The sequence below is a fragment of the Leptopilina boulardi genome, unplaced genomic scaffold, assembly GCF_019393585.1.
Source record: "Leptopilina boulardi isolate dan_hultmark-lab unplaced genomic scaffold, ZJU_Lbou_2.1 LbouV2_222, whole genome shotgun sequence".
NCBI classification, from domain to species: Eukaryota; Metazoa; Arthropoda; class Insecta; order Hymenoptera; family Figitidae; genus Leptopilina; species Leptopilina boulardi.
Genome location: NW_026137777.1, coordinates 279,667 through 305,733, shown reverse-complemented (window position 1 = coordinate 305,733; position 26,067 = coordinate 279,667). Strand labels below are relative to the sequence as shown.

At 32.0% G+C, this 26,067-nt stretch overlaps 3 protein-coding genes across 3 annotated transcripts; all 3 read left to right on the top strand.

Moving 5' to 3' along the window:
* The first annotated feature begins 12,627 nt into the window (after positions 1–12,627).
* LOC127279691 (protein PFC0760c-like) lies at positions 12,628–15,445 on the top strand. The gene is made up of 4 exons (XM_051302225.1): positions 12,628–13,609; positions 14,354–14,522; positions 14,669–14,988; positions 15,237–15,445. The coding sequence occupies exons 1-4, from the start codon at positions 13,435–13,437 to the stop codon at positions 15,380–15,382; spliced, it is 810 nt and encodes a 269-aa protein (XP_051158182.1). The 5' UTR covers positions 12,628–13,434; the 3' UTR covers positions 15,383–15,445.
* A 1,036-nt stretch (positions 15,446–16,481) lies between these two features.
* LOC127279715 (uncharacterized) lies at positions 16,482–18,278 on the top strand. The gene has a single exon (XM_051302242.1). The coding sequence runs from the start codon at positions 16,482–16,484 to the stop codon at positions 18,276–18,278; it is 1,797 nt and encodes a 598-aa protein (XP_051158199.1).
* Positions 18,279–24,210: 5,932 nt separating this feature from the next.
* Positions 24,211–25,482, top strand: LOC127279714 (uncharacterized). The gene is made up of 3 exons (XM_051302241.1): positions 24,211–24,434; positions 24,692–25,105; positions 25,389–25,482. Exons 1-3 carry the CDS (start codon positions 24,211–24,213, stop codon positions 25,480–25,482), a joined length of 732 nt encoding a protein of 243 aa, XP_051158198.1.
* Positions 25,483–26,067: the final 585 nt, after the last annotated feature.

The window sequence follows — 26,067 nt, the reverse complement described above, 5'->3', positions numbered from 1 at the left end:
GTAACTTATTTCAATTTAACGATTCATTATAAATAAAGTATATGAAAAGACCTTTGCCATAATTATTAAATGATTTCGAAGTAATAATTAAAATATTCACAATGAGAATAATAATGTGTGTTGTGTTTTATAATATAATAATTCGAAAGATAATTAGGAATAAATAATGATTAAAAAAATTATAAAGTGACGGAAATTCCGTCCCTAACATTGATTACGCTTTAATTTATTTACTATATTTATTTATTTACTTTACTACATTAGCATTCAATGTTGCAAAAGTAGAAGAATTATTGCATGATCAGATATTCCTTAGAAAATGATCTGATTTAACACGAGAACCTTCTAGTAACATTTGTAATATAGCGGGATATTCTACTGCAGTAATAATAACACCACCATGACCACGAAAATCATTAAAACTGTCTTGTTTGCCACTATCTCTTTTATCTTTAAAATGCTAAGCTTGACAAGGATTGCAATAATAATTAATTTTTTCTATATAATTTTCATTACAATTTGATTAATGAATAATCTTTTTGAATATGCTTGGCAATAAAACAACTGATTTCTGTGTATTATGATTCAATTTTTGTCTCTCACAATAATTCTTTTGAATATCAGTCGTATTTTTTTAATTGTAGAGTTTTTTCCCTTTTGACTACTACTACTTACAGTATCATGAATATTCATTATTGTGGGAATAGAAGCAGCGATATTTTCTAAATTAACATATTTATTCACGTTATCATCATTTGAATCATTAACTTGACTGAACAAATTTTTATGCTTAATTAATCCTTTTGCCTATTCTTTTTGACATTGTACGCTGCTTTTTTTATGAAAGGAGTCTACTTCATTTTTGATAACTTCAAATTTCCTTTTATCCAAATGTTGTCGTTGGAACTCTAACAAACTTTTCTGAATTTTTGTAAGTATGGCAGATATTGCTGCGACTTTTAATGATTGTTAATTTCCTTTGCACTATTTTTTTTATATTTGCATAGAAAAATAGCCCACGATCATAGACCATTAAAGGGCACTACAAAAAGATACAGAACTTATATTTCTAACTACTTGCATAAACAAGGTTTGCGTACAAAAATATAAAATAAACTAATTTCATTATTAACGTGATAAATTAAAGATTGGATATCGAGCACAATACGCAGAAAGAATGCATATCAAGTAACAAAAAAGGTTAATCGATTTACTGCAAAAAAATAACCAAATTGCACAATTGTGCTGTTATTACCTAATTGATTTAATATAATTTAATAATATCCTTTTAAAAGATGAAAGTGACAAATTAAATAAATCGAAATCAGTCTCACATCGAAGGCACATAATATTGATAACACTACAACCACTGTATATAGGAGCGTTAAAGCCAATAGAAAACGTAGGCATCGGTAAATAGAAAGGTTGATAATAACGTGACTGTAATTGTGGAACTTTAAAATTGATGCACTCTAACAAGCTGGAACAATTGATTTGATTATTTATAATTTTAAAAATAAAAATTGATTGGTTTATTAAACGTCTCTCAGCTGAGGTTAACAAATTTAATTTTTTGCACAATTCGATTTAATCTGAACCACGTTGTGGATAAATTTGAGTCTTGTGAAATATCAAATACTTCAAAAAACGTTTTTGAATTTTTTCTAAATAGTTAATGTATTTATCAAAAGTAGGATTCCAGATTATTTGGGCATAGTTGAATAGGGAAAGTACGAAAGCATTGTATAAAATAGTGAAAGATTGTTAGTTTTTGAAGCACTTGAAATTTCGCATTAAACATCCCAGGGCTTTCGGTGCTTTTAGTTCCATATTTTGAATGTGTAAGTTAAACGTTAGTTTAGAGTCAAACACAACGCCTACCCAGTTGAAAATTCCGACCTCGTTTACGACGTCGTATTCTAAGTAGTTTGCGACGTAGTAAACGACGTAGTAAACGACGTAGAAAACGACATAGTAAACGACGTCGTAAATGAAAGCGGAATTTGGGATAGCAAACTACGTCGTTTACTACGTCGTTTACGATGTTGCAAAAATTATTTTAATATTATTTATTTAGTAATTCCAATATCCAATATTAAAAATTTTAATAATAATTTAAAAAATCAAAATATTAGTGAAACCATTTCTTCCAAAAAAGAATTTGTCTCAAATCCAATAAAGGAGAGACATCGGGCAGAAAAAAATTTCGACAAAAAAAAAATTTTCGATCACTGCTTATATACCAATCTAATGGCACCTCAACTGCGAGAAACAGTTATGATGTTCGCCCTCCCTGTGGCGTTGAGCGAACTTAAGTCCATAGGCCTATAAGTCCAGAGCTGAGCCATCAGCGCAGCGCGGAAACATTTGAAAAATTTGATTTTATTAGATATTTTATTTTATTTTAAATATGACAAATAATTAACTTAATAAATAATTATTAATAACATAATGTCATACTTAATAATTCGTTAATTAATTATTTTTAACGAAAATTTGACAAAAAAAAAATTTGTTGGCCAAAAAAACTATTACCATTAAAAAATAATTTTTTTGTTAAATTTTCGTAGTAAAAAAAATTTTTTTAAGACAATTATTTGTGACCTAAAAAAATATCACGATGAGAATATAATTAACAAAAAAAATTACTCGTAGCACAGAAAAAATTTCACCATGAGAAAATAATTTTTTTAAAATTTTATTTGTAAAAAATTTATTGGTAGCTCAAAAAAAATATCACGATGAGAAAATAATTTTTTGTCAAATTTTCTCTGTAAATAAATTAATTAACTAAATAACGTACCGTAAAACGGGGTTATTTCGCTCATTGCGGGTAAATTCGCTCACCCACTTTTATGCTTTATTTCAGCTTTAAAATAAAGTTTAATACCTTTATTAGCAGGTAAAAATGTTAAATTTGTTAATAGAAATACTAAATTTTAGTTTTTAATCAAATTTAAAGCAAAAAAATGGGTGAGCGACTTTACCCGCACTGAGCGAAATAACCCTGTTTTACGGTAATTATTAGTTACTTAATTTTTTACTACGAAAATGTAACAAAAAAATATTTGTAGCACAAAAATAATATCAAGATGAGAATTTTAATTATTTTTAAATTTTCTCTGTAAAAAAAATATTTTGTGGCCTAAAAAAATTATCACGATAAGAAAATATCTTTTTTGTCAAATTTTCTCTCCAAAACAATTAATTCACTAAATACCGTAATAAATCGTTGTTTTTTTTACTACGAAAATTTACCAAAAATTTATTCGTAGCACAAAGGAATATCACAATGATAAAATAATAATTTTTTTTCAAATTTTCTTTGAAAAAAAAAATTCGTGTTTTTAAAAAAAATCACGATGAAAAATAATTTTGTTGTAAAAATTTCTCTGTAAAAAAATTTAACAAAAAAATTGTACGTAGCACAAAAAAATATTACGATGAGAAATTTACTTATTTTAAAATTTTCTCAGTAAAAAAATTATTTGTGGCCTAAATAAAATATCACGATGAGAAAATAATTATTTTTGTCAAAATTTCTCTGTAAACAAAATTAATTATATAATTATATAATAATAAAATGTTTGGTCTGTCTTTCTGTCCTAACTTGAAGTTGGCCTTTTCTGATTTCACGTGTTTTTTTGAATAGTAATCTTATGACGTGTCAAATTTTGACAATTCTTTTTCTCATTTTTGCCAAAGTTGTATAATTGTATTTCCAAATTTCGGAATAAATTCCTTTAATATTCCAAATTCGAAAATTCAATTTACGAAGCTGAAGTACACAACGTTTACCAACGAAATTTTTTTTAAAGTTGTATAATAATTTAAAAATTGTATATTGATTCAAAAATTGTATACAAATACAAAAAATTTATGATGAGAAAAAAGATGCGCCAGGAAATTTCGTACAAGATAGTAATTTGAAAAAAATTTATTTTTAAGGTACCAGGGGCCAACGATTACCTATTAAATATTAATTATAAAAACACAGGCCTCGAATCAACTTAAAGACACAAAACAGTCGTTTTAGTCGATTTATATTCCAAAAAAAAGTGGATTTGTTTTTCATTTTAACAAAAATATTTTACAGATTTTTAAATAAAAATTTTTTTTTTAATAATAATCCTTTTCGAAGGGTTAAAGTTGAAATTTTTAGAAATAATTAAATTTCAAAAGATATTGTTAATTTTCAAACAATTATTAAATTTTACAGAACTAAAAATAATTTATCAAACAATTTTTGGAAAACATTTTTTAAATTTAATTGAATTTTCAAAGATTTAAAATTGAGATTTTTGAAATTAATTGAAACTTTAAGTGTTTTGTAATTAAAATTTTAGATGATTTCACTAAAAATTTATTAGAAAATGCGGACAAAATACAATAATTTGAAAATCATTTTTAATTGAAAAATGGTTTCACATAGTTGAATTTTCAAAGAATATTATTAAAATAGTTAAAAATAATTGAATTTCCTTAGAGTTATAATTGAAATTATTAAATTTCAAAAAAAAAAAAATTTCGGTGGAAAATTTTAGAAATTTTATATGCTTTTAAATTCAAATTATTGAAAATTCAATTAATTTTGAATTCAAATTTTTGAGAATAATGAAATTTTATTTGATTTTAAATTTGGAAAATAATTCAATTTCAGTTCATTTTGAATTGAAAATTTTGGGAAATAATTGAATTTTAATTGAAATTTTGGATAATAATAATTTAATTTAAGTTCATTTTTGATTGAAAATTTGGATAATTAATTTTGAATAGAAATTTTAGAAAATAATTGAATTTTATTTCATTTTAAATTGAAAACTTGGTAAATAATTAAATTTTAAATTGAAAATTTTGGATAATTATTGAATTTTAATTGATTTTGAATTAAAATTTCGGGTACTAATTGAATTTTAGTTTATTTTGAATTAAAATTTTTAAAAAATAATGCAATTTTATTGTGCTATTTTTTTTTTAAATTATAAACAATTGTTAAATTTTATAAAAATTTTAATTGAAAAATAATTTTGATATAATTGAATTAAAAATTTAATTTTGAAGTTAATTTATTTTAAAGCTGAAATAAAGCATAAAAGTGGGTGAGCGAATTTACCCGCAATGAGCGAAATAATCCCGTTTTATGGTACGTTATTCAGTTAATTAATTTATTTACAGAGAAAATTTGACAAAAAATTATTTTCTCATCGTGATATTTTTTTTGAGCTACCAATAAATTTTTTACAAATAAAATTTTAAAAAAATTATTTTCTCATGGTGAAATTTTTTCTGTGCTACGAGTAATTTTTTTTGTTAATTATATTCTCATCGTGATATTTTTTTAGGTCACAAATAATTGTCTTAAAAAAATTTTTTTTACTCCGAAAATTTAACAAAAAAATTATTTTTTAATGGTAATATTTTTTTTGGCCAACAAATTTTTTTTTTGTCAAATTTTCGTTAAAAATAATTAATTAACGAATTATTAAGTATGACATTATGTTATTAATAATTATTTATGACATTAATTATTTATTAAGTTAATTATTTGTCATATTTAAAATAAAATAAAATATCTAATAAAATCAAATTTTTCAAATGTTTCCGCGCTGCGCTGATGGCTCAGCTCTGGACTTAAGTTCGCTCAACGCCACAGGGAGGGCGAACATCATAACTGTTTCTCGCAGTTGAGGTGCCATTAGATTGGTATATAAGCAGTGATCGAAAATTTTTTTTTTGTCGAAATTTTTTTCTGCCCGATGTCTCTCCTTTATTGGATTTGAGACAAATTCTTTTTTGGAAGAAATGGTTTCACTAATATTTTGATGACCATTTGTTTATTTTAATTTAAATATTAAAAATAAAATAATAATAATAACTATTAAAAAATAATAAAAATAAATTTTTTTTTAAATTATTGATTTTTTAAATTATTATTAAAATTTTTAATATTGGATATTGGACTTACTAAATTACTAAATAAATAATATTAAAATAATTTTTGCAACATCGTAAACGACGTAGTAAACGACGTAGTAAACGACGTAGTTTGCTATCCCAAATTCCGCTTTCATTTACGACGTCGTTTACTATGTCGTTTTCTACGTCGTTTACTACGTCGTTTACTACGTCGTTTACTACGTCGTTTACTACGTCGTTTACTACGTCGTTTACTACGTCGTTTACTACGTCGTTTACTACGTCGTTTACTACGTCGTTTACTACGTCGTTTACTACGTCGTTTACTACGTCGTTTACTACGTCGTTTACTACGTCGTTTACTACGTCGTTTACTACGTCGTTTACTACGTCGTTTACTACGTCGCAAACTACTTAGAATACGACGTCGTAAACGAGGTCGGAATTTTCAACTGGGTAGATCAGAAATTGTATCCCTCCTAGATAATATTTCATTGCATAATGAATAATCGTGACTGATGATGGACTCCTCACTGGCATACGTGACAACATAGCATTTTTGGAAGTTTACTTTCAGTTTATTCAATTCACACCATTTTTCAAATTTGTTTAAATTAGATTGTAAGAAAATTGCATCATCGATGCATTCGATCTTATGAAAAACTTTTAAGTCATCAACATTTAATAATTTCTTACTTGAGAGGATAGATTTTATATTATTTATAAATACATTGAACAGAAGAGATCCTAAGACAGACCCTTGTGGGACACCGGAAGTTGGAAAGAAATGTGGAGAAGAAAGTCCATTATAGTGGACTGTATTTGGTCTGTTAACTAAATAGGATTGAAGAAGTGTAACTAAGTTTCGAGGTAGGTTAAGAATTGAGAGTTTAGAAAAGAGAAGATTAAAGTCAATACCATCGAAAGCCTTTGAGAAATCCGTGTATATTACATCAAGTTGAGCATCAACAGAGATAGAATCATTAATAGATTGAGTAATACACACAAAGTTTGAGGTAGTTTATCTATTATTAACACAGCCGTGTTGCTCATCGGCTAGGGATAACAATAATGGAAAAGAGATTTTTAACAATAGACCTCTTAAAGACTTTAGCGAAGTTTGAGATTATTGAAATTGGTCTGTAGTTTTTTATATTATCCTTATCACCAGAATTAAAGACGGGAACAATTTTTGTTATTTTCCATAAAGTTGGAAAGTGACCAGAGATAAGCATTTTATTAAACAGAAAGCAGAGTGGATGATTTAATAAGTTGGAACAAGACTTTAAAAAGAAGCTGGGTATTTCATTCACACCTGCTGTATTTTTATCGCTTAGTAAAATCATGGCTCGAGATATGTCGGTTGGTGATAAAAGGAAATCAATCGTAGAATTTAGGTTAGTATTCACGTTCTCTTCACAAGGATCAAACTCGGGTTGTTGGTATACACTAGCAAAATAAGTAGCAAAGGAATTTACTATTTCTTAATATTTGTTATAAGTTTGATCATCCAAGTTCATAGAGTTAGGAATGCGGAGTGGTTTCTTATTTTGGTTAATAATCTTCCAAAATAATTTTGGATTAGAGGTGAAGCTAGATTCAATTTTATCATAATAAAGTTTTTGATTGTTGTTAATTCGTTTCTTTATGCTTCCGGTAAGGTGGTGGACTTGTTCTTTAATTTTTTGAGATTTCATTGTTTTATTTTTACGAAACATGGAGTCTTTAAGTTTAATATCACTAATGATATCTTTAGTGAACCATTCCAAATATTTACAATTGATAGTACTGACGTCAGAAAAATAAGGAATAAATTTCCGGAATGTGTTCAAAATTTTCTGTTGAAGGTATAAGCACGCCTCATTAATATTATCAATGTTTTTTAATTCAGTCCAGTCCTAAGCCGCAATTTCAGAATAAATCCTTGGAAAATCACCTTTTGTAAAGTTAAACTTTGGTTTAGTATATGCTGGAGAAAAGTTATTATTTTTTAGTTGAGGAATATTGGTATATGGTAAGGAGATAACGATACTGAGTGCAGAGTGGTAATTATCCTCAATAACAAGTGGAATAGGTGAGTGATATGAAGTGTAAACTATATTAGTAAAGATCAAATCAAACTTGACACCATTATGGTTTTTAATATTATTGATTTGTTTATTATCAAAATAAATTGCGAAGCTTAATAAAGACAAAACTCTAATATTATATTTTACATAGTTAGGGACATTGAAATCACATAAAACAAGTATAATTTGTAAATAGGTATGTGCTTGAGATTTTATAGATTCAAAGACGAAATCGTAATCGTGAGCTGATATGTTAGGAGGTATGTATAACGCAATGACGTTGAACGAGTTATCATGTAGTGTAAGTCTTATGGCTACATAATTGATAATAGAATTTAAATTTACGTTCTTGCACAGTTCCTTGACAGGCCTTGGAAGTGTGCGGGCCTGGGAAAATTTATCCAATCTTAAAATTTTTAAGGGAAGAACATTAATAGTATAAGGGGCAAGCAGAATATTGCGGATTAATCCTTAAATACTTTTAGTATCACGGTGATTGTCAAAGCTTCCAGAATCATCTAAAATTTCCTTCACGCTAAAAATAATAAAATTAGATTTTCTCCTTTGTCGTTCCTCGAACTCACCTAATAGTGCAGATTCAAACAAGGTAATGACTTTTTACAAATGATCGATTTTAGATTCATTGACGTCAATCCTCTCAGAAATAGTAACAGCATTGTCCTCAAGTGTGGAAACAGAAGATTCCATCTTATTCAGCCTCTTACCATAATCAGCAAAATCATTTTTCAGTGAAAAAACTGTACTATGAACTTTACCAAGGCCTGTCATAAGTTTTGCGGAAAGTGACGTCATTTGGCGGGAGAGATCCTCAATAGATGTAGCGGGTATAGGCAGAGAAGGTGTGTCATCGTCAGATGTGATAAGAGAATCAGCAGGGGACGTGGGTATAGAAGAGGCGTCAGGGTTTTGTTTTGCGATCTGCACATCTAGGGTGGTAGGGGACCTTACATCCAATGTAGTGGACAGGTGTAACCACTTTTATGACTTTTTGGCAACATCTACAAATATCTCCCTTAGGTATTTCCAAAGAAAGTATAGGAGGCGGCATGATAAAGCACGACACTTTCAAGTCAACGTTTTTAATATGAATAGTACAGACCAAAATCTAATTTATGCACAAAAATCGGCACACGCAGGTGAAATAAAGTCAAAATAACACACACACAAGTGCATCACTATGTGAACACTAACTAGAGTCGATTGCTTTTTAAAGAAACTGTCAAAAACTATAAAAAACACTATTATAGAGGAGCGACAAAACCACGTGCGAACAACTCGACTCAGAAACCGAAGAATATTATTATTAAGAATTGAGCAATGCAAATGATTTGTTATTAGCGTCTTTTGTTATTTTGCCTCGTATAATGAGATTGCAATTTTAATTAGTATTTATATATACAAAGACTAATGATTGAAAATCCCTGACATTTAACTTCTTTTATTAATCCAAAAGAGTTGCAAGTTAAATATACAGTTTTTAATTTTCAGGGTGAACACGATTGTTGGATTTTTATTCAGGGATTATTATTATATTTAAAATTCTTCCGCAAGGAATTTCTTGATCAATAATTATTGATCAAGAAATTCTTTTCATAGATTAAAAAAACGTTATTTATTTAAAACGATGTCGCTATTATTCCCTCTAGATTGTTTTCAGATCTGTTTCTTCTTCCTAAGATATAACGAGTTTTCTTATAGGGCAGTTAAGAATGAATGAATTTAATTATTATTTATTATAATAAAATTGTAATGCTCGGATTATTTTTTCTTTCAAATTTATCGTTTAATCAATTAATATTATCATCCGAGCACACTAATTCTTTATATATATATATATATAGGACGTTTCATGTCAACCGGCCCAGATCTCCATCCGAAATTCTAATCAACTAAAATCAACTTATTACAACTCAAAATAATCGTCAGCTCATACTGCTTTGAATAAAAAGTGGCGAATTAAAAAATTCAAAATGGCGTTCTTACTGTACCATGTTTTGCAAATTTTTTTAATAACTCAGCAAACAAATGTATTAATTACCTTGAGAAAATAATTGCAACTTGTTGGATAATGGGTCACTCTTATGTTTTTGGGGTCGCTGATTACGAATCTGAAGTCAGATTTTAAAAATTTTCAAAATTCAAGATGGCGGATCCAATATGGCGGACATTTTTATTAAAATTTGATCAGATTCGCTTGAAACTTGCTACTCGGGGGTTTTTGGGGTCGCTGATTACGAATATAAAGTCAGATTTAAAAAATTTTTTAAATTCAAAATGGTGGATCCAATATGGCGACCAAAATTTTTTTTAAAATTATCAGATTTGCTTGAAACTTGTTACTCGGGGGTTTTTGTAGTCGCTCATTACGAATCTAAAGTCAGATTTTAAAAATGTTCAAAATTCAAAATGGTGAATCCAATATGGCGAACAAAAATTTTTTTAAAATTATCAGATTTGCTTGAAACTTGTTACTCGGGAATTTTTGGGGTCGATGATCACGAATCTTACGTCAACTTTTAAAAATCAGGTCACAGATCACGATTCTGATGTAAAAGTTGTTAAAAATTCAAAATGGTGGAGCCAATATGGCGGATGAAATTGTAAAATTTGTTTGCATTTATAAACTTAAATGTAATGAGGCTGATTTTTGAGGTTAAGGTTTTTAGAGTTAAGGACAGTTTTTGAAATTAAGTTTGAGAATATTTGAAAGTTTCAGTTCTGCTTAAATTGTAAAAAAATGATATAGAGGAAATTTTTATAAAGGAAAGGAAAAATTTTAAAAAAGTAATTTAAGGGTAGATTTTTCAAAATTTAATTTTAGGCTATTTAAAAGCCTCAAATTAGCTAAAATTATAAAAGATTTATGTAGAGTAAATTTTAAAAAATATTAAATTTCTATATTAAGGGGTAGTTTTGGGGATTAAGGATAGTATTTTGAAAAATTACTTTTATGATGTTTAAGATCTTTTAAATGAAGCCTAAATTTGTATGGAAGAAAAATTTAAAACAACTAATTGAATAATGTGAAAGGGGTGGTTTATGGAGTTAAAGGTGGCGAATCCATTTAATTTTTAAATATTTTATTAGCCATTTTGGAACCACTAATCTTATTTTATAAAATCCAGATTCAAATTCGTAGTCACCGACCCCAAAATTCCCCGAGTAACAAGTTTCAAGCAAAACTGACAATTTTAAAAAAATTTTGGTCGATATATTGAATCCACCATTTTGAATTTTGAAAATCTGATTTTATATTCGTAATCAGCGACCCCAAAAACCCCCGAGTAGCAAGTTTCAAGCGAATCTGATTAAATTTTAATAAAAATGTCCGCCATTTTGAATTTTTAAAATTTTTTAAATCTAACTTCAGATTCGTAATCAGCGACCCCAAAAACTTCCGAGTAACAAGTTTTAAGCAAATCTGATAATTTTAAAAAAAATGTTGGTCGCCATATTCGATCCACCATTTTAAATTTTGAAAATTTTCTAAATCTGACTTTAGATTCGTAAGCAGCGACCCTAAAAACCACCGAGTAACAAGTTTCAAGCAAATCTGATAATTTTTAAAAAATTTTGGTCGACATATTGGATCCGCCATTTTGAATTTTTTAAATCTGACTTTATATTCGTAATCAGCGACCCCAAAAATCCTCGAGTAGCAAGTTGCAAGCGAATCTGATCAAATTTTAATAAAAATGTCCGACATATTGGATCCGCCATCTTGAATTTTGAAAATTTTTAAAATCTAACTTCAGATTCCTAATCAGCGACTCCAAAAACATAAGAGTGACCCATTATCCAACAAGTTGCAATTATTTTCTCAAGGTAATTAATACATTCGTTTGCTGAGTTATTAAAAAAATTTGCACAACATGGTACAGTAAGGACGCCGTTTTGAATTTTTTAATTCGCCACTTTTTATTCGAAGCAGTATGAGCTGACGATTATTTTGAGTTGTAATAAGTTGATTTTCGTTGATTAGAATTTTGGATGGAGGTCTGGGCCGGTTGACATGAAACGTCCCATATATACCTCTGATTTTGAATTGGAGTTAAAAAAACATGATATCGTGTTTCAAAGCAAACCCGAGGTTTTATATATATTTACTCATAAATATAGCAATCGATTTTTAGATAATAAAAGGTTTTCGAAAATGCGAACATATTACACATGCTGCTTCTTTTGTCGAAGACAAAGAAAAATATTTAATTAGCTTTAAATTCTTTATTATTTAAAAAAGCATCTTTAATCTTTCATATAATTTAAAAAGAGATGTGAATTGCCAAAGTCATAGAATTTATATTTCTAAGTAAAAAATTTAAAACAATATAATTTATAAAACGAAGAAAAATACCTTCGTCAAATTATATTACCATATAATTTATTGCATAATGAAAAAACATCTGCAAAAAACTAGAATTTGCTAAACGTTTGACAAAAAAAAGGAAATTTTTTTAAAAATTTAATTATATTTATGGAACTAATATTTTATAATAATTAAGTTTATCGATTGTCCTTTGTGGGAATAAAATATTATTTATGTTTTGGTTAGGTTAAAATATATAATTTTCTAATAGTTTTTGAATGAGAATAATAAAAATATAAGAAATTTAAAGTTATATTATGAAATAATAATAGTTATACAATTTCGTACATGTAATAATTAACATGAGTAAAGAAAACAAATTTTATAACATAAAATTGTAGTTAATAAACTCAAAAAATTATTAAATTTCTCAAATATTGAAACTACGCATTCTTTAAATTATTGTCAAAACATTTTTAAAGAAATGTTAATGGACGTGAATACACGACATTATCGTTTTACCAAAATAAGTTTTAGTGTCTAAAAAAATTTTTTTTATAAAATTGTTTTCCAAAAAATTTCTAAATAATTATAATTTATAATCATTGTTATGTTTAATATATGTATTTAAAATTGTATTTAAACTTACCAACTCCTTTGAACCCGCTCTTTTCCAACTCTTCATTTATCAGTGACCAACTCTTTCTTTTAACAAGTCCTGAATTATATTTACAGCGTGAATTCGGGTCGATTATCCATGGAATGCGTCGCACAATTTCTATTAGTTTTATTTTCATATCCATGTCAGGATCTACTTTTTTATACATTTTTTAAAAATATTTGCGGAGTAACAGAATTTTCAGATATCTCGCTTTTCAAAACAAATGCCGATCAGCAGCACTGTCTATCAGAAATAGTACGGAATGAAGCTAATAGCAAGCAGAACTACCAAATTGAAAACATTTTAATGCATGTAGGTTTCTTTCAAATGTTGGTAAGCATGCGCTCGTTAAGTAATAGCGATTCTGAGCGACTTCACACATAATCAAGAAATCCGCATAAATAAGCCAGCAAAAGCAAACAATTTTCCTATTTGAATTTTCATAACAATTTCTGGCTAATATGGCAATGTCCAAAAGTGTGGATTATATAGAAGTTCTAATTCAAATGATTGGATCACGCCCTCATTTGTACGACAAGTCATTGGAATCATATAGGGATAATAGTTTAAGACGAAACGCATGGGCAGAAATCTCTGAACTTATAATAGATATAACTTGTGATGAACAGTTTACCGGTATGTACTTTATTATTAAATTTTTCAATTGGGTTTAAATCTTAATATAAAAATTAAAAAAGTTTTAATTCACTCAAAAAATTGTGAATTTTTTTTTTTTTTTGTAAGAAAATTACAAATAAAACAAAATAACTAAATAAAGAATAGATAGTATTTTAAGTCGGTTACAAGAAGACTAGTCTTCTTGGTCGGTTATATCAGTTATATTACCGAGAATAGAGGCAACGATTACATTCAAAAGAATTTGTGAGAATTTAATTTATTTAAAATCTATAAAATTTGTTAAATATATTGCTGAATAATTACGAATTTTCTAATGTAATCAGATATGTACGTGCATTCGGAGTTGATTTGGAGATATATTATTAATTAATAAAAGAAAAGATTAAAATATAACATGACCTCATTTTTGTGTCTGTGTGAATTAGTTTGTATATTTGTAAATAGTTTAAAAAATTCTTTTACATTATAATTTTGATGAAAAATACATGTCTTATTAGCTTTAATAATAATAATAAATAAATAACAATATATATTATTTAAGTAAATAAACTTAAATTCTCAAAAATTTTTAAATTCTTTTAAATTTAAAAAATCTTAATTTTCTGGTTACTCCAACTTCAAATCTCAAGAATTTAAAAACTTTGAATAGAAATATGTAATCGAAAATAGAACAGAAATAAAGAATAATAAAAATAAACAATGTCATAATCTTGACATATTAAAATAACATTATCTTTTTAGCTAAAGAATTAGAAAAAATATGGGACAATTTGAAGAAAGATTATTACAAGCAAAAGGATAAGAACAAGGAATACATTCCTTCAGGATCGGCAGCTCCGGATGAAACTAACTCATTAGAATATTTTAGACTTATGGCTTTTTTGGAGAATTCTCCTCGATTCTCTTCTAAGTATGTATAACCTCTTCCATAATAAATGTAATATTGTATAATTAAAAAAACAATATATATATATATATATATATATATATATATATAATTTCTTCTTAATAACTTGTTAAACAATCTATTAAAACAATATTTTTCTATTTCAACAGAACGAAAAGTAGTCAACACAGGTTGGTGAATGACGAGAAAGTTGATGATGTTGATGATGACGATTATCGTCACGAAAATTATGGTGATGATTATCGTCCTGCAGATTATGGTGACGATTATCGCCCTGCAGATGATAATGCCGATTATCGTCCTGCAGATGATGATGCCGATTATCGTCCTGAAGATGATGTTGACGATCTACTTCGCGAAGATGATGAAGATAATAGTGAAGATAATCCTGAAGATAATGGTGATGATGAAGATGATGATGTCAATGGTGATGATGAAAATCTTCGAGAAAATGAGCAACGTCAAGAAGGTATTTTTATTTTAGAAATTTTTAACAAATACATATTTTATTTTTAATTTTTATTACATTATTGCAAATTTTTTCATGCTGATAAACTTTTTTATTGTCACTTGTCGGATCACCTGTTGTTTAAAACGTTGAAGTAAAAACAAAATTGAAAACTACTAAGCAACGTATAAACAAAATTATGACTTACTAATATAAATTTACTGCTATGTAATTTAATTTGATTTCCAATTAAAAATAATTTTTTACAGATGCTCATCTTCGCAGGATTGAAGGAGAAAATGATTTTTTTATGATTTTGAAAGAATTGTGGCGTCGAGTTTTGAACGAAAACCGAGGTAGATGTTTTTACGAGATTAGACTGCTAATACAAGAGAAAAGACGACAGCGACAATAATTACTATTTAAGACTTACTATACATATTTACTTAAAATTACTACTATTTTATAACAACCTTCATTGGACAAAATAAATAGTTAAATTTAAATGTCTTGTAATTATTCATTACAATATATCATCAAAAAAAAGATAATAATGTACTTCATAACATATTATTAAAAAATAATCCATTAATAAGAAATATATCTAATAAATATAATAATAAATATTGGCACAATTGATTACACACTTACCTCTGAATATTAAATTAAAATATAATTTCTTTTTAAAAAACCTTGTAATCTTTTACACAAGTGTCAACTTGAAATTTAAGTCTTCTTGATCACCGCTACGCGACGCCACTGGATGGGCATACACATTTTTTTCGACAGTTGTCAATACTGCCAACACAGCCCTGCACCACTCGCCACTCGTTTGCACGCCACGCGATTTTCATTCTATTGTGGACTCAGCCTCTACCGCCATTCTACGGTCACTTCGACTTCTCTTCTCATTTTTCATTTCCCGTTCATAAATTAAAATGGTTCTACAGAGTACAAAAAAACTCATAGCCCTGCAAGAGGCGCGAGCCGCTGAGATTACCCGCATTCATGACCGATTTAAAGCAGCTAATGTAAATGATTTAACCGCTGGTATCGTCAACAAAAAAGGATCAAGACAAGTGATAAAATTTGGGATGAATCTCGGGAAGCTCACGCGGATATTATTGCTAGGGATGACGCCGCGGATAATCCCTACGTTACGAACGATGTTTTCGCTCTCATGGAGGCCGCTTATGAATCACTACAAGATTCTCTTCTGAAAGTTTTGGGTGAACTTGAAACTTCTTCAACCGTGAAAAGACGTGCGGTTGAAATTGACGATTCTGACATCGGTCACAGAATGGCTAAACTTCCTAAGTTAAATCTTCCAAAATTTTCCGGTCGTTATGAAGATTGGGATAACTTTTGTGATCTATTCATCTCCCTTGTTCATGAATCCCCGCGATTATCTAATGTCACTAAGCTGCAATACCTGAGATCATCTCTAACGGACAATGCAGCAGATTTCGTTAAAGACGTTTAAACTACCAACGCTAATTACCTATCAACTTGGCATGCCCTCGAAACCCCGTTTGACTGTCAACAGCCATTTAACGGCGTTGATGAGTCTACCCTATCTTAAAAAAGAATCGGCTAATGAACTACAGTCATTCAGTGATGAGGCTCAACGCATCGTACGTGCCTTAAAAAATCTCGATATGCCTCTCCAACATTGGGATATCTGGCTTGTGTATATCCTAACAAGTCGACTAGATCCTGAATCTCGTAAAATTTGGGAATCTGAATTGAGCGCGAAGGATCGCCAAGCCTTGTCGAGAGCTTCTGAATCAGGCTCAAATCTCAGTCGTACCGAACGTTTCGCCAGTTTTGATGAGCTTGTTGAATTCCTTGATCAACGTTCCAATGCGCTCTGTATGATAGCTTCTGAATCGAAAATCAATAAAAGCTGCGCTCCTCAGTCTCAGTCTAAATCTTCCGGTAATTCCAAACGTTCATTTCACATAAGCGCGAACTCCAAATTGCAGGGTTCCAAGGGATTTACTCGGAAATGTTCGTTGTGTTCTGGGGAACATTATATCGGGTCATGTTTAAAATTCCTTGAAAAATCAACCTCTGAGCGTCGTAACGAAGCACGTCGTTTACACCTATGCTTTAACTGTTTGGGTGCCCATCACTCCAAAAAATGCGAATCAAAACGGAGGTGTTTAACTTGTAAAGAGAAACACCACTCAAGTCTCCACGCTCCCATTCAGAGCTCAGAGATGTCTCAAAATTCTAATATTGCTCCTACGCAAACCACACCAACCGGTGTCTCCGCGTTGACCGCCAGTACCTCGGCACCAAGTACCGATGCCCCGACGCTGACCACCCGTGTCTCAACGCTGACGGCCAGTCTGTCGGCTCCAAAACACTCTGTGGTGCTTGCTACAGCGCAAGTCATTCTGACGGTTCCCAGAGGGACTGAGGTCCGAGTAAGGGCCTTGCTTGACCAGGGCTCTGAGGCCTCATTCGTAACAGAATCTATCGTTCAATTACTTAAATTGCCTCGATGCCGTACTGGAATTTCACTAACTTGTATGGGTGCATCAGTTCCTGGAACCGCACGCTCCACTGCTCAAATCTCTTTACGTTCCATTCACAACTCATCCTTCCATTTGGAGACTCACGCTTTAGTTCTCCCACGTCTCACGTCGCATCTTCCCTCTAGAAAACTCCTTGAACTTGACATTAATCAATTTGAGGGCTTATCCTTGGCTGATCCTCATTTTTTCAAACCCGACTCAGTTGATTTAATTCTAGGGTCTGACATTTATTGTCGAATTTTGCGTTCAGGTCTTAAACGTTTTCACACCACTTCGTTAATAGTCCAAGATACTACCCTAGGATGGGTTGTTTCTGGGTCGATAAATAACAGCCTGTCACGGCGGGCGGATCTTGCTTCTCCAAATCAATCTGCAGCTTTGCATTTTGTTCAAAATGATGACCTTCAAAACTCGCTTGAGAAATTCTGGAGTTTAGAGGAAATTTCAGACACCCCCCCTAAAGGGAAACCGGATGATATTCTTTGTGAGCAATTCTATGCTGACAATTCCACTCGTCTCCCGGAGGGTCGTCATATGGTACATCTCCCTCTAAATTCCGATCCGCCTAAAGCTTCATCAGAAACTCGCCAAATAGCCCTAAGTACTCTTTCCAGTTTGCATCGTCGTTTCGACAGAGATCGTCAACTCGCGGATGCATACTGCGATTTCATGAGAGCTTACGAGCAATTGGGTCACATGGGAAAAGTTTCCAAACTTCAAATTAACAACCCACGTGCTTGGTATATACCTCATCACGCATTGGTTTAGAGAGATCCTTGGAAATGCCGTGTCGTGTTTAATGCGTCCCGACGTACAAAGGAAAATGTAAGTTTAAATGAATTTCTCATGTCAGGTCCTCCTCTTCAAGGCGATATATCTCTGATTCTCTTACAATGTTGAATATATATTGTTTTGTATTCACTGCTGACATTGTCAAAATGTTCCGTCAAATACGGGTGTATCCAGATGATCAGGACTTACAAATAATTCTTTGGTCTCTCAGTCCCAATGATCCACCTGTCGAATATCGTTTAACCACGGTCAGTTACGGAACAGCATGTGCACCGTTCTTAGCTATCCGCACTCTCATGCAATTAACGCAAGATGAAAAACATAGATTTCCTCTTGGTGCTCACAGTCTTGAGAATAACGCCTATGTTGACGAATTTTTCGACGGAGCTCACGAACTTGAGCTGGCCGTACAATAACGCGATGAACTATGTAATATCTTGCGCTCTGCCGGAATAGAATTAGATAAATGGTCAGCTAACTGTCCCGAACTTCTTCCGTCTCCCACACAGCCTGGGACTCCTGAACACGACAAACAGATCGCTCGAACAGAATCCGTTAAGACTTTAGGACTGCATTGGAATCCAACGAAAGACGACTATTCCAATAAACCGTTGGTTAGGAACCTTACCAACAGTGGGATGTCAAATTCATGGGTTCGCAGATGCTTCTTCTCGCGCATATACAGCTGTAGTTTATCTCAGGGTCTCCTTGGGAATGAAAAATGTCACACCTCGCTTTTAACTGCAAAAACCAAGATCAGTCCTGTAAAAACAATAAGCATCCCGAATCTTGAATTAAACGCTGCCGCTCTTCTTGTTATATTAATTTGTCATGTGAAAAAACTAACCGCCTTTAAGGATCTTCCCGTCTACGCATGGTCTGACAGCCAAGTTGTTCTCTCTTGGTTGCGAAAACATCCTTGTCACTGGAAAACCTTTGTTGCCAACAGAGTGGCCCTTATTCAGACTGACCTGCCCTCAAATGAATGGAGGCACGTTCCAACAAAGGATAATCCAGCTGATCTGGCCACTCGTGGTGTTATACCTATCGAACTTAGCAGTAAGGCAATTTGGTGGACTGGACCAAACTGGCTCACGTTATCTTCTAAAAATTGGCCCAACCATCCTGAAGCATCTAGATCATTGCACGTATTAAAACAATGCAACGAACCCGAAATCCTTTCAAGATTTTCTAGTTTATCACGGCTGATCCGTGTAGTGGCGTATTGCCGACGTCCACTAATGAATTTGCGTGACAGGGAAGCGGAAAAGCAAACGAATACCTCGTTTCTTACCACCTCTGAACTCATGGAAGCTCGTCATACTGTTATCAGCTTATCTCAAACAGCCTTTTTCAGCACTGAAATTAAACATATAAAAACTAAAGATTCTTTACCTAAACGAAATCCTCTTGTGTCACTCCTCACTGCCCCATGAAACCAAACATCCTCCTATCTTATCTGGTCGTTCTGCACTCAGTCGCCTTTATGTATACCAGGCTCACGTTTCCGCTCTTCATGGAGGTCTCACCTTGACGACATCCTTTTTGGTCCAAAATGTTTGGATCACTGGTAAAACACGCTTAGTTAAAACTGAAATTCACCGTTGCGTTACTTGTCAGCGCTTAAAGCCTCGCTTAGTGTCGCAACTAATGGGAAATCTTCTGAAAGCCCGAGTCAATCCTGGACGTCCGTTTGCTACGTCAGGCGTTGACTATGCAGGTCCCTTTCAGATTCGTATGTCGAAAGGTGGCGGAAATCGTTCCTATAAAGGGTACATTGCCTAGTTCATTTGCTTTGCCACTCATGCGATCCACCTCGAAGTAGTGAGCGACCTAATCACAGCAAAATTTTTGTCTGCCTATTGCCGTTTCGTAGGTAGACGAGGTCTGTGTTCTCAGCTCTACAGCGACAACCGTATGAACTTTCAGAGAGCAGCCAAAGAGCTACGAGAAATGTTTAATTCATCTTCTCAATTTTATGGTGAAGTTGCGACCACTCTCGCCAATGACGGAACTAAGTGGCACTTTATTCCACCCAACTCACCTCATTGCGGCGGTCTTTGGGAGGCTGGGGTCAAGGCCACCAAACACCATCTGAAAAGAGTAGTCGGCGAACATTTACTTACCTTTGAGGAATTCTCTACACTTTTGGTGGAAATAGAAGCCTGCCTAAATTCTCGCCCCCCTGTCCCCTCACTAACAGTGTTGACGATCTCTCCGCTTTGACGCCCGCTCATAACGTAAATAATAAATTATTCAATAAATTTAAATCGTGCTAATTTTATTGATAGTTCTCAATTAATCGATTTCATTAATGAGAGAATTTATCGAGACTCAAACATCGACACCTTGCGGACACGAGAAGAACTATATTCTTAAAACGCGCGAATATTTTAAATCGATTAATTAGGAACTATCAATAAAATTAGCACGATTTAAATTTATTAAATAATTTATTATTTACGTTACAATTAATTAATGACAAATTACAAAAAAGTTATTTTTCTAAACGTTAATTAATAATAATCATGAATATTAATTTGTCACGTCACCGTAACATTTTTTTATAAATAAATAATATTTATGTAAAATTAAATTTTTTTAAAAATACATTTGTAAATAAATAATTTTTTTTAAATAAACAAATATTTGTAAATAAACAATTATTTATGATTAAACAAATATATTTATGAATAGATAATTATTTATAAATAAACAAATATATTTATGAATAAATGATTGTTTATGAGTAGACAGGTATTTGTGAATAAAACGAATATTTGAGAGTAAATCAATTGTTTATAAATATTGAATATATAAATAAATAATAATGTTAATAACGAAATAATCATAATAAATGCTAAAATATATTTAAAATGATCATTATATAAAATTATAATATTTCTTAAAATTGTAATGTTCTTGATATTTGGAATTATGAAAGACGATCTACAAACAAGGAAATCAACATACAGAGTCAGACTTGCGCATGCTTTTAAAACAACAGGACCGAAGTCCTTATGGGATACCTGGGCCCATGGAGGGCTATATTCCCTGATGTTCATGCAACCCTCTTTCTGCTACTTTCACCACAAGGTACTGCAGGCATGGAAAAACGCCTCTTACGACATAGAATTCTTTGTGCTCTTGTGAACACAAGATAGACGATGTTTAGAGTGCAAGAAGAGGGTGCCCAATGAAGTGGCGGAGCGGTTAGTTACATTCAACTTGGCCCCGATAACACCCCAACAAGAGTGGGCGTGAGTTAGCGAGGACAAGCATCCTGTACTTCCAGCGGGGACCACGCGGAGGTTCCGCTCCCAGATCAAAGTGTCGGACCGCAGTCCGAAACCACCCCGATCTCACCCTGCCACCAAACGAGGAGGCGTAGTGCGTTCAAGTCCCTCTTTACACCGGTTCCACATGTATGCGAAGTAGTATAGTCGTTGCGAGCCCCGTATCCTCACTGCGCCATCTACTCAATACACTCCCCTTCTGACGTCACGGAGGGGAGTGCATTGAGTAGATGGCGCAGTGGGGATACGGGGCTCGCAACGACTATACTACTTCGCATACATGTGGAACCGGTGTAAAGGGAGACTTGAACGCACTACGCCTCCTCGTTTGGTGGCAGGGTGAGATCGGGGTGGTTTAGTCGCCTTTTACGACATGCAGTGGGCTACAGGCGCGCTATTCTGAAGCCGGGAGGGCCACGGCGAAGCATACAGAGATTTTGAATCTAACCCAAAGAGGCGTGCTGGTACCGCCGCGAGAAATACATTGGAAAATATAACTACTACATAAAGGGAAACCTTTCACTACGAAGGCAGTCCCAAAAAATTATACGTACGGAGTTTCTGTGTTAAAATACAGTTTTAATATATACGGAAGTCTAAGTTTCAACAGTGACACCCATCAATACAGAACTTTTACGAGCGGTCGTAAAAAAACAATAGAATACCGAATCATCAAAACTCACGAAGAAAATTTGGTAACTCCACCACAACATAAAATAAGGTAGCCTTACCAAATCTTATTAAATAGAATTCATAATTGTTTAATTGTCTTGAAATAATAATTGAGAACATTCAGCGTTTTTAAATAAATAATTTGTATATTGTATTTTTTTTAAATCATTCATTTAATAAACCTCTTCCCAAGTTAGTTAATTTAGCTAAGTTAAATTGAGGAATTAGAATAGGGAACAATTATAAGTTCAGCTTAGGTAAAATTAAAAATTATTTAAAATATGATATAACAAATTATAAATAATATAAAATTGAAGTTAAATTTGAAAAAATTAAATAATTATAAATTTTCAAAAATTTATAACTTTCGAGATTTGTATTAAAGATATGAAAAAATCAATTTTAGGAAAAAATTATAAATTGTTATAATCAAATTATATAAACAAATTTTAATTTTAAATAATTACTTTGATCGATTTTAATAAAAATAGTGATCCAGGGGTTTTTGGTATCACTGATCACGAATTCGATGTTAGTTTTTCAAAAAATCAAAATCGAATAGCATATCCAATAAGGTAGACAATTTTGTAAAAATTAAATTGGATTGAAAATTGTTATTTAGGTCTTTTTGTTACTGTATATAAATTATACGCCAGTCTTTTTAAAATTTTAAATGTCTTCTAAGAAATTTTTTTTAAGCGAATCCAATAAATTTTTGAAAATTCGTTCGTGGTATTGGATCCGCCATTTTAAATTTTGAAAAACTGACATCGAATTCGTGATCAGCGACCACAAAAACCCCCGAGTAACCAGATTCAAGCAAATTTAAGCGATTTTTAAAAATTTGACCGACATATTGGATCCACCATTTTGAATTTTGAAAAACTGACATCGAATTCGTAGTTAGCGACCCCAAAACCCCCGAGTAATCAGTTTCATTTAAATTAATTGAAATCATTGCCCAAATTAACAATTTGTTTATAACAATTTACTAATAGGTCTATATCATCATTCTACAATTGAGAGATCCAGAGGAGTAAATTTAAATACCTAACCATAAAAACTTTACATATTTTTTTGAAAATAAGAGTAATATGTAAAAAAGTACGTTTTTTTATTTGTTTATATTAATATAATTATTTATGCAAATTGAAAATCAAAAATCGGGCTCGAGGGATCTCTTACAATTTTATTAAAGATTATTTTTAAAAAAATTCCAAAATCGGTTGCGATTTGTAGGCTCTAGACTGTTATGAACCCTACTTTTTGATTTCAAACCACTGTGCATAGTTCTTGCATAGTCACTGAGGAAGAACTCTTTACTCTTGTAGAATGGGAAGCAGCAGGTAGAAGATTGAAGACAGGCAAGGCGCCTGGAATCGATGAGATAAGCAACAAGATCCTAAAAGAGGTGATTGTTGCTTTCCCCCTGATTTTGTTGGACATCTTCAATCTCTGCGTAGAAAGAGGAGAGTTCTTTCCAGACTGGAAGAGGCAAAGGCTGGTCCTCCTAAGAAAGGGTAACAAACCTTTGGATAAAGTCTTATCCTACAGGCCTATATGCCTGTTGGATACAATGGGCAAACTTCTAGAGGACATGGTTCTGCAGAGAATGCAATCTCACTTGACCGGAGAGAATAGTCTATCCGATTACCACTTTGGATTCCGCAAAGGTCGGTCCACAGTTGATGCTATAAAGGCAGTTCTCAAGGAAGAGATGCAGCGTGGGGCCTCTCAAGGCTCGAGGGTAAGACCATTTTTATGGAATGTATCGTACGATGACTTCCTGAGAATGGACCTGCCCGAAGGTGCGGTGATCGTCGGCTTTGCGGACGACGCGTTAATCGTGGCTGAAAACCAGAGGTCTTCAAATGGCCCCGGAAAAAACCGAAGCATTGCTGGTCGCAGACAGACGTGGTTATGAAGCCCAACGAATCGTGATGGACGAATTCGAGATCAAGTGGAGGAGACATATTAAGTACCTTGGTGTGGAACTGGATGGAAGGTTAAACTTCCATCACCACATGCCTACGGCGTCAAACAAGGCGATTGAATGTGCGGCTAACTTAGCACGGGTGATGCTAAATGTTGGAGGCGCTCGTGAGAAGAAAAGGAGAGTGGTGGCGAGTGTCGCCCACGCTAAGTTGCTTTATGCAGCACCAGCGTGGGCTCCCTCCCTGAGAACGAAAATATGTTCCACCATCTGCCAAAAAAATACTGTCCGCGCAGAAATGCATTACTTCGCGTATTGTCTCTGCTTATTAGACAGTATCTACGATCGCTGTGCAGGTCCTTGCAAGTGTCCCGCCAGCATATCTTTTGTCGCTTGAGAGGGAGGAAATCATCCTCCTTCTCAAAGAGGCGAATTCCTCGGAAGAGGAAGATCGATTCATGAAAGACCGCATCCGCTTCGATTCACAGGCTCGTCGAAAAATGGCAGGAAAGATGGTATAATGAGGTAAAAGGTCGATGGACTTACCGCCTTATACCGACACTAGCCACTTGGTTAGGTAAGAACCATGGCGAGGTCTCCTACTACTTGACACAAGCGCTGACAGGTCACGGATGTTTTAATTTGTACCTGCAGCGCTTTAAAAAGAAAGAGACAGAGGAGTGTGCTTACTGCCAGTTCCCTGTGGACAAGGCAGAGCACACCCTCTTTGCCTGCAGTAGATGGGACTTGGAGAGGCAGGCCATGTTTACCGGTGTAAACTCTACAGTTGCACCGGAGAACATGGTAGCGCTGATGATCCAGTTCCTAGAAAACTGGCGGTTCATCGAGACCTTTATCATCACGGTTATGATGAGAAAGGATCTCGATGGCCGCAGGAAGGCGTAATTGACAGTCTCCACTTTCTATTTATTTATTTGTTCATTTTATTATTTATTTTGTCTTTTATTGTCTTTTTACAATTTTATGTTTATTTTTTTTCTCTGTTTATTTATTTTAGTCGTTTTACAGTTTTATATTATGTTTTATGTGTTCATCTGTTTTTTTTACAATTTTATTTTTGATTTTTTATTTTATTTATTGACTTTTTATTGTTTTCTTTTCTAGTGTGCTGTTAATTCCGCATTGACATTGATTTTTGTTTTATTTTTAAAATTGATAACGCAGGATGTTCGCAGGAATGGATGAAGTCGCTTTACAACAGAGTAGGAGCGCCACCTTCAAAGGCAAAAGTCTTCACGACAGTACCGAGGGTGGATAAAAAGCTCCCAAGAAGGGTTGACCGGTTATAGTGGGTTGTGGCTGGTAGTAGTTCGTCAGCTTATTTTGTTTAGTGTACAAAATTTTCCAAAAGTCCCTAAGCAAAAAAAAACTATTTATTTAATGTCTCATAATAATAATAATATTTAATAATTATAATATTTTTATTAACTAATTAAATTTATTAAAAATAGAAAATCGACTTTTTCGACTTCTATTTAAATTCTATTTAAATTATATTGTAATTAAATAGAAAATTTCAAGTTTTTGGAACTTGATACATTTTTCTTGTTTTGAAGGTTTGTGTTAAACAGTGGGACACCTATTATTAAATAATGAATAATTGTTTCAATAATAATATTCTGCTTCATACTTTGTAAATATATATATGTTTTGCATTAAATAACGTTAACAAATGTTGCAAAACACTCATAATTTAATAATATTTTACATATTTATAATACGATGTCAAGTTTCATATGAAAAATTGCTATTATTTTTTTACGTTTACAGTACTGCTGATCATACGTCATAATTTGGTCATAACCTAAAAACAATTTAGAGGAAAATTTGAATAGTCGTTCTC

What these genes read in the sequence shown, in the direction of transcription:
- LOC127279714 (XM_051302241.1), top strand. Translation starts at nt 24,211, where the DNA reads ATGGACGAATTCGAGATCAAGTGGAGGAGACATATTAAGTACCTTGGT. An exon ending in TTGCTTTATGCAGCACCAGC is followed by an intron (nt 24,435 to 24,691) that starts GTGGGCTCCCTC and finishes TTCGATTCACAG; the next exon opens with GCTCGTCGAAAAATGGCAGG. An exon ending in CTCGATGGCCGCAGGAAGGC is followed by an intron (nt 25,106 to 25,388) that starts GTAATTGACAGT and finishes TTGATAACGCAG; the next exon opens with GATGTTCGCAGGAATGGATG.
- LOC127279691 (XM_051302225.1), top strand. Translation starts at nt 13,435, where the DNA reads ATGGCAATGTCCAAAAGTGTGGATTATATAGAAGTTCTAATTCAAATG. An exon ending in TTGTGATGAACAGTTTACCG is followed by an intron (nt 13,610 to 14,353) that starts GTATGTACTTTA and finishes TTATCTTTTTAG; the next exon opens with CTAAAGAATTAGAAAAAATA. An exon ending in AAATGAGCAACGTCAAGAAG is followed by an intron (nt 14,989 to 15,236) that starts GTATTTTTATTT and finishes AATTTTTTACAG; the next exon opens with ATGCTCATCTTCGCAGGATT.
- LOC127279715 (XM_051302242.1), top strand. Translation starts at nt 16,482, where the DNA reads ATGCCCTCGAAACCCCGTTTGACTGTCAACAGCCATTTAACGGCGTTG.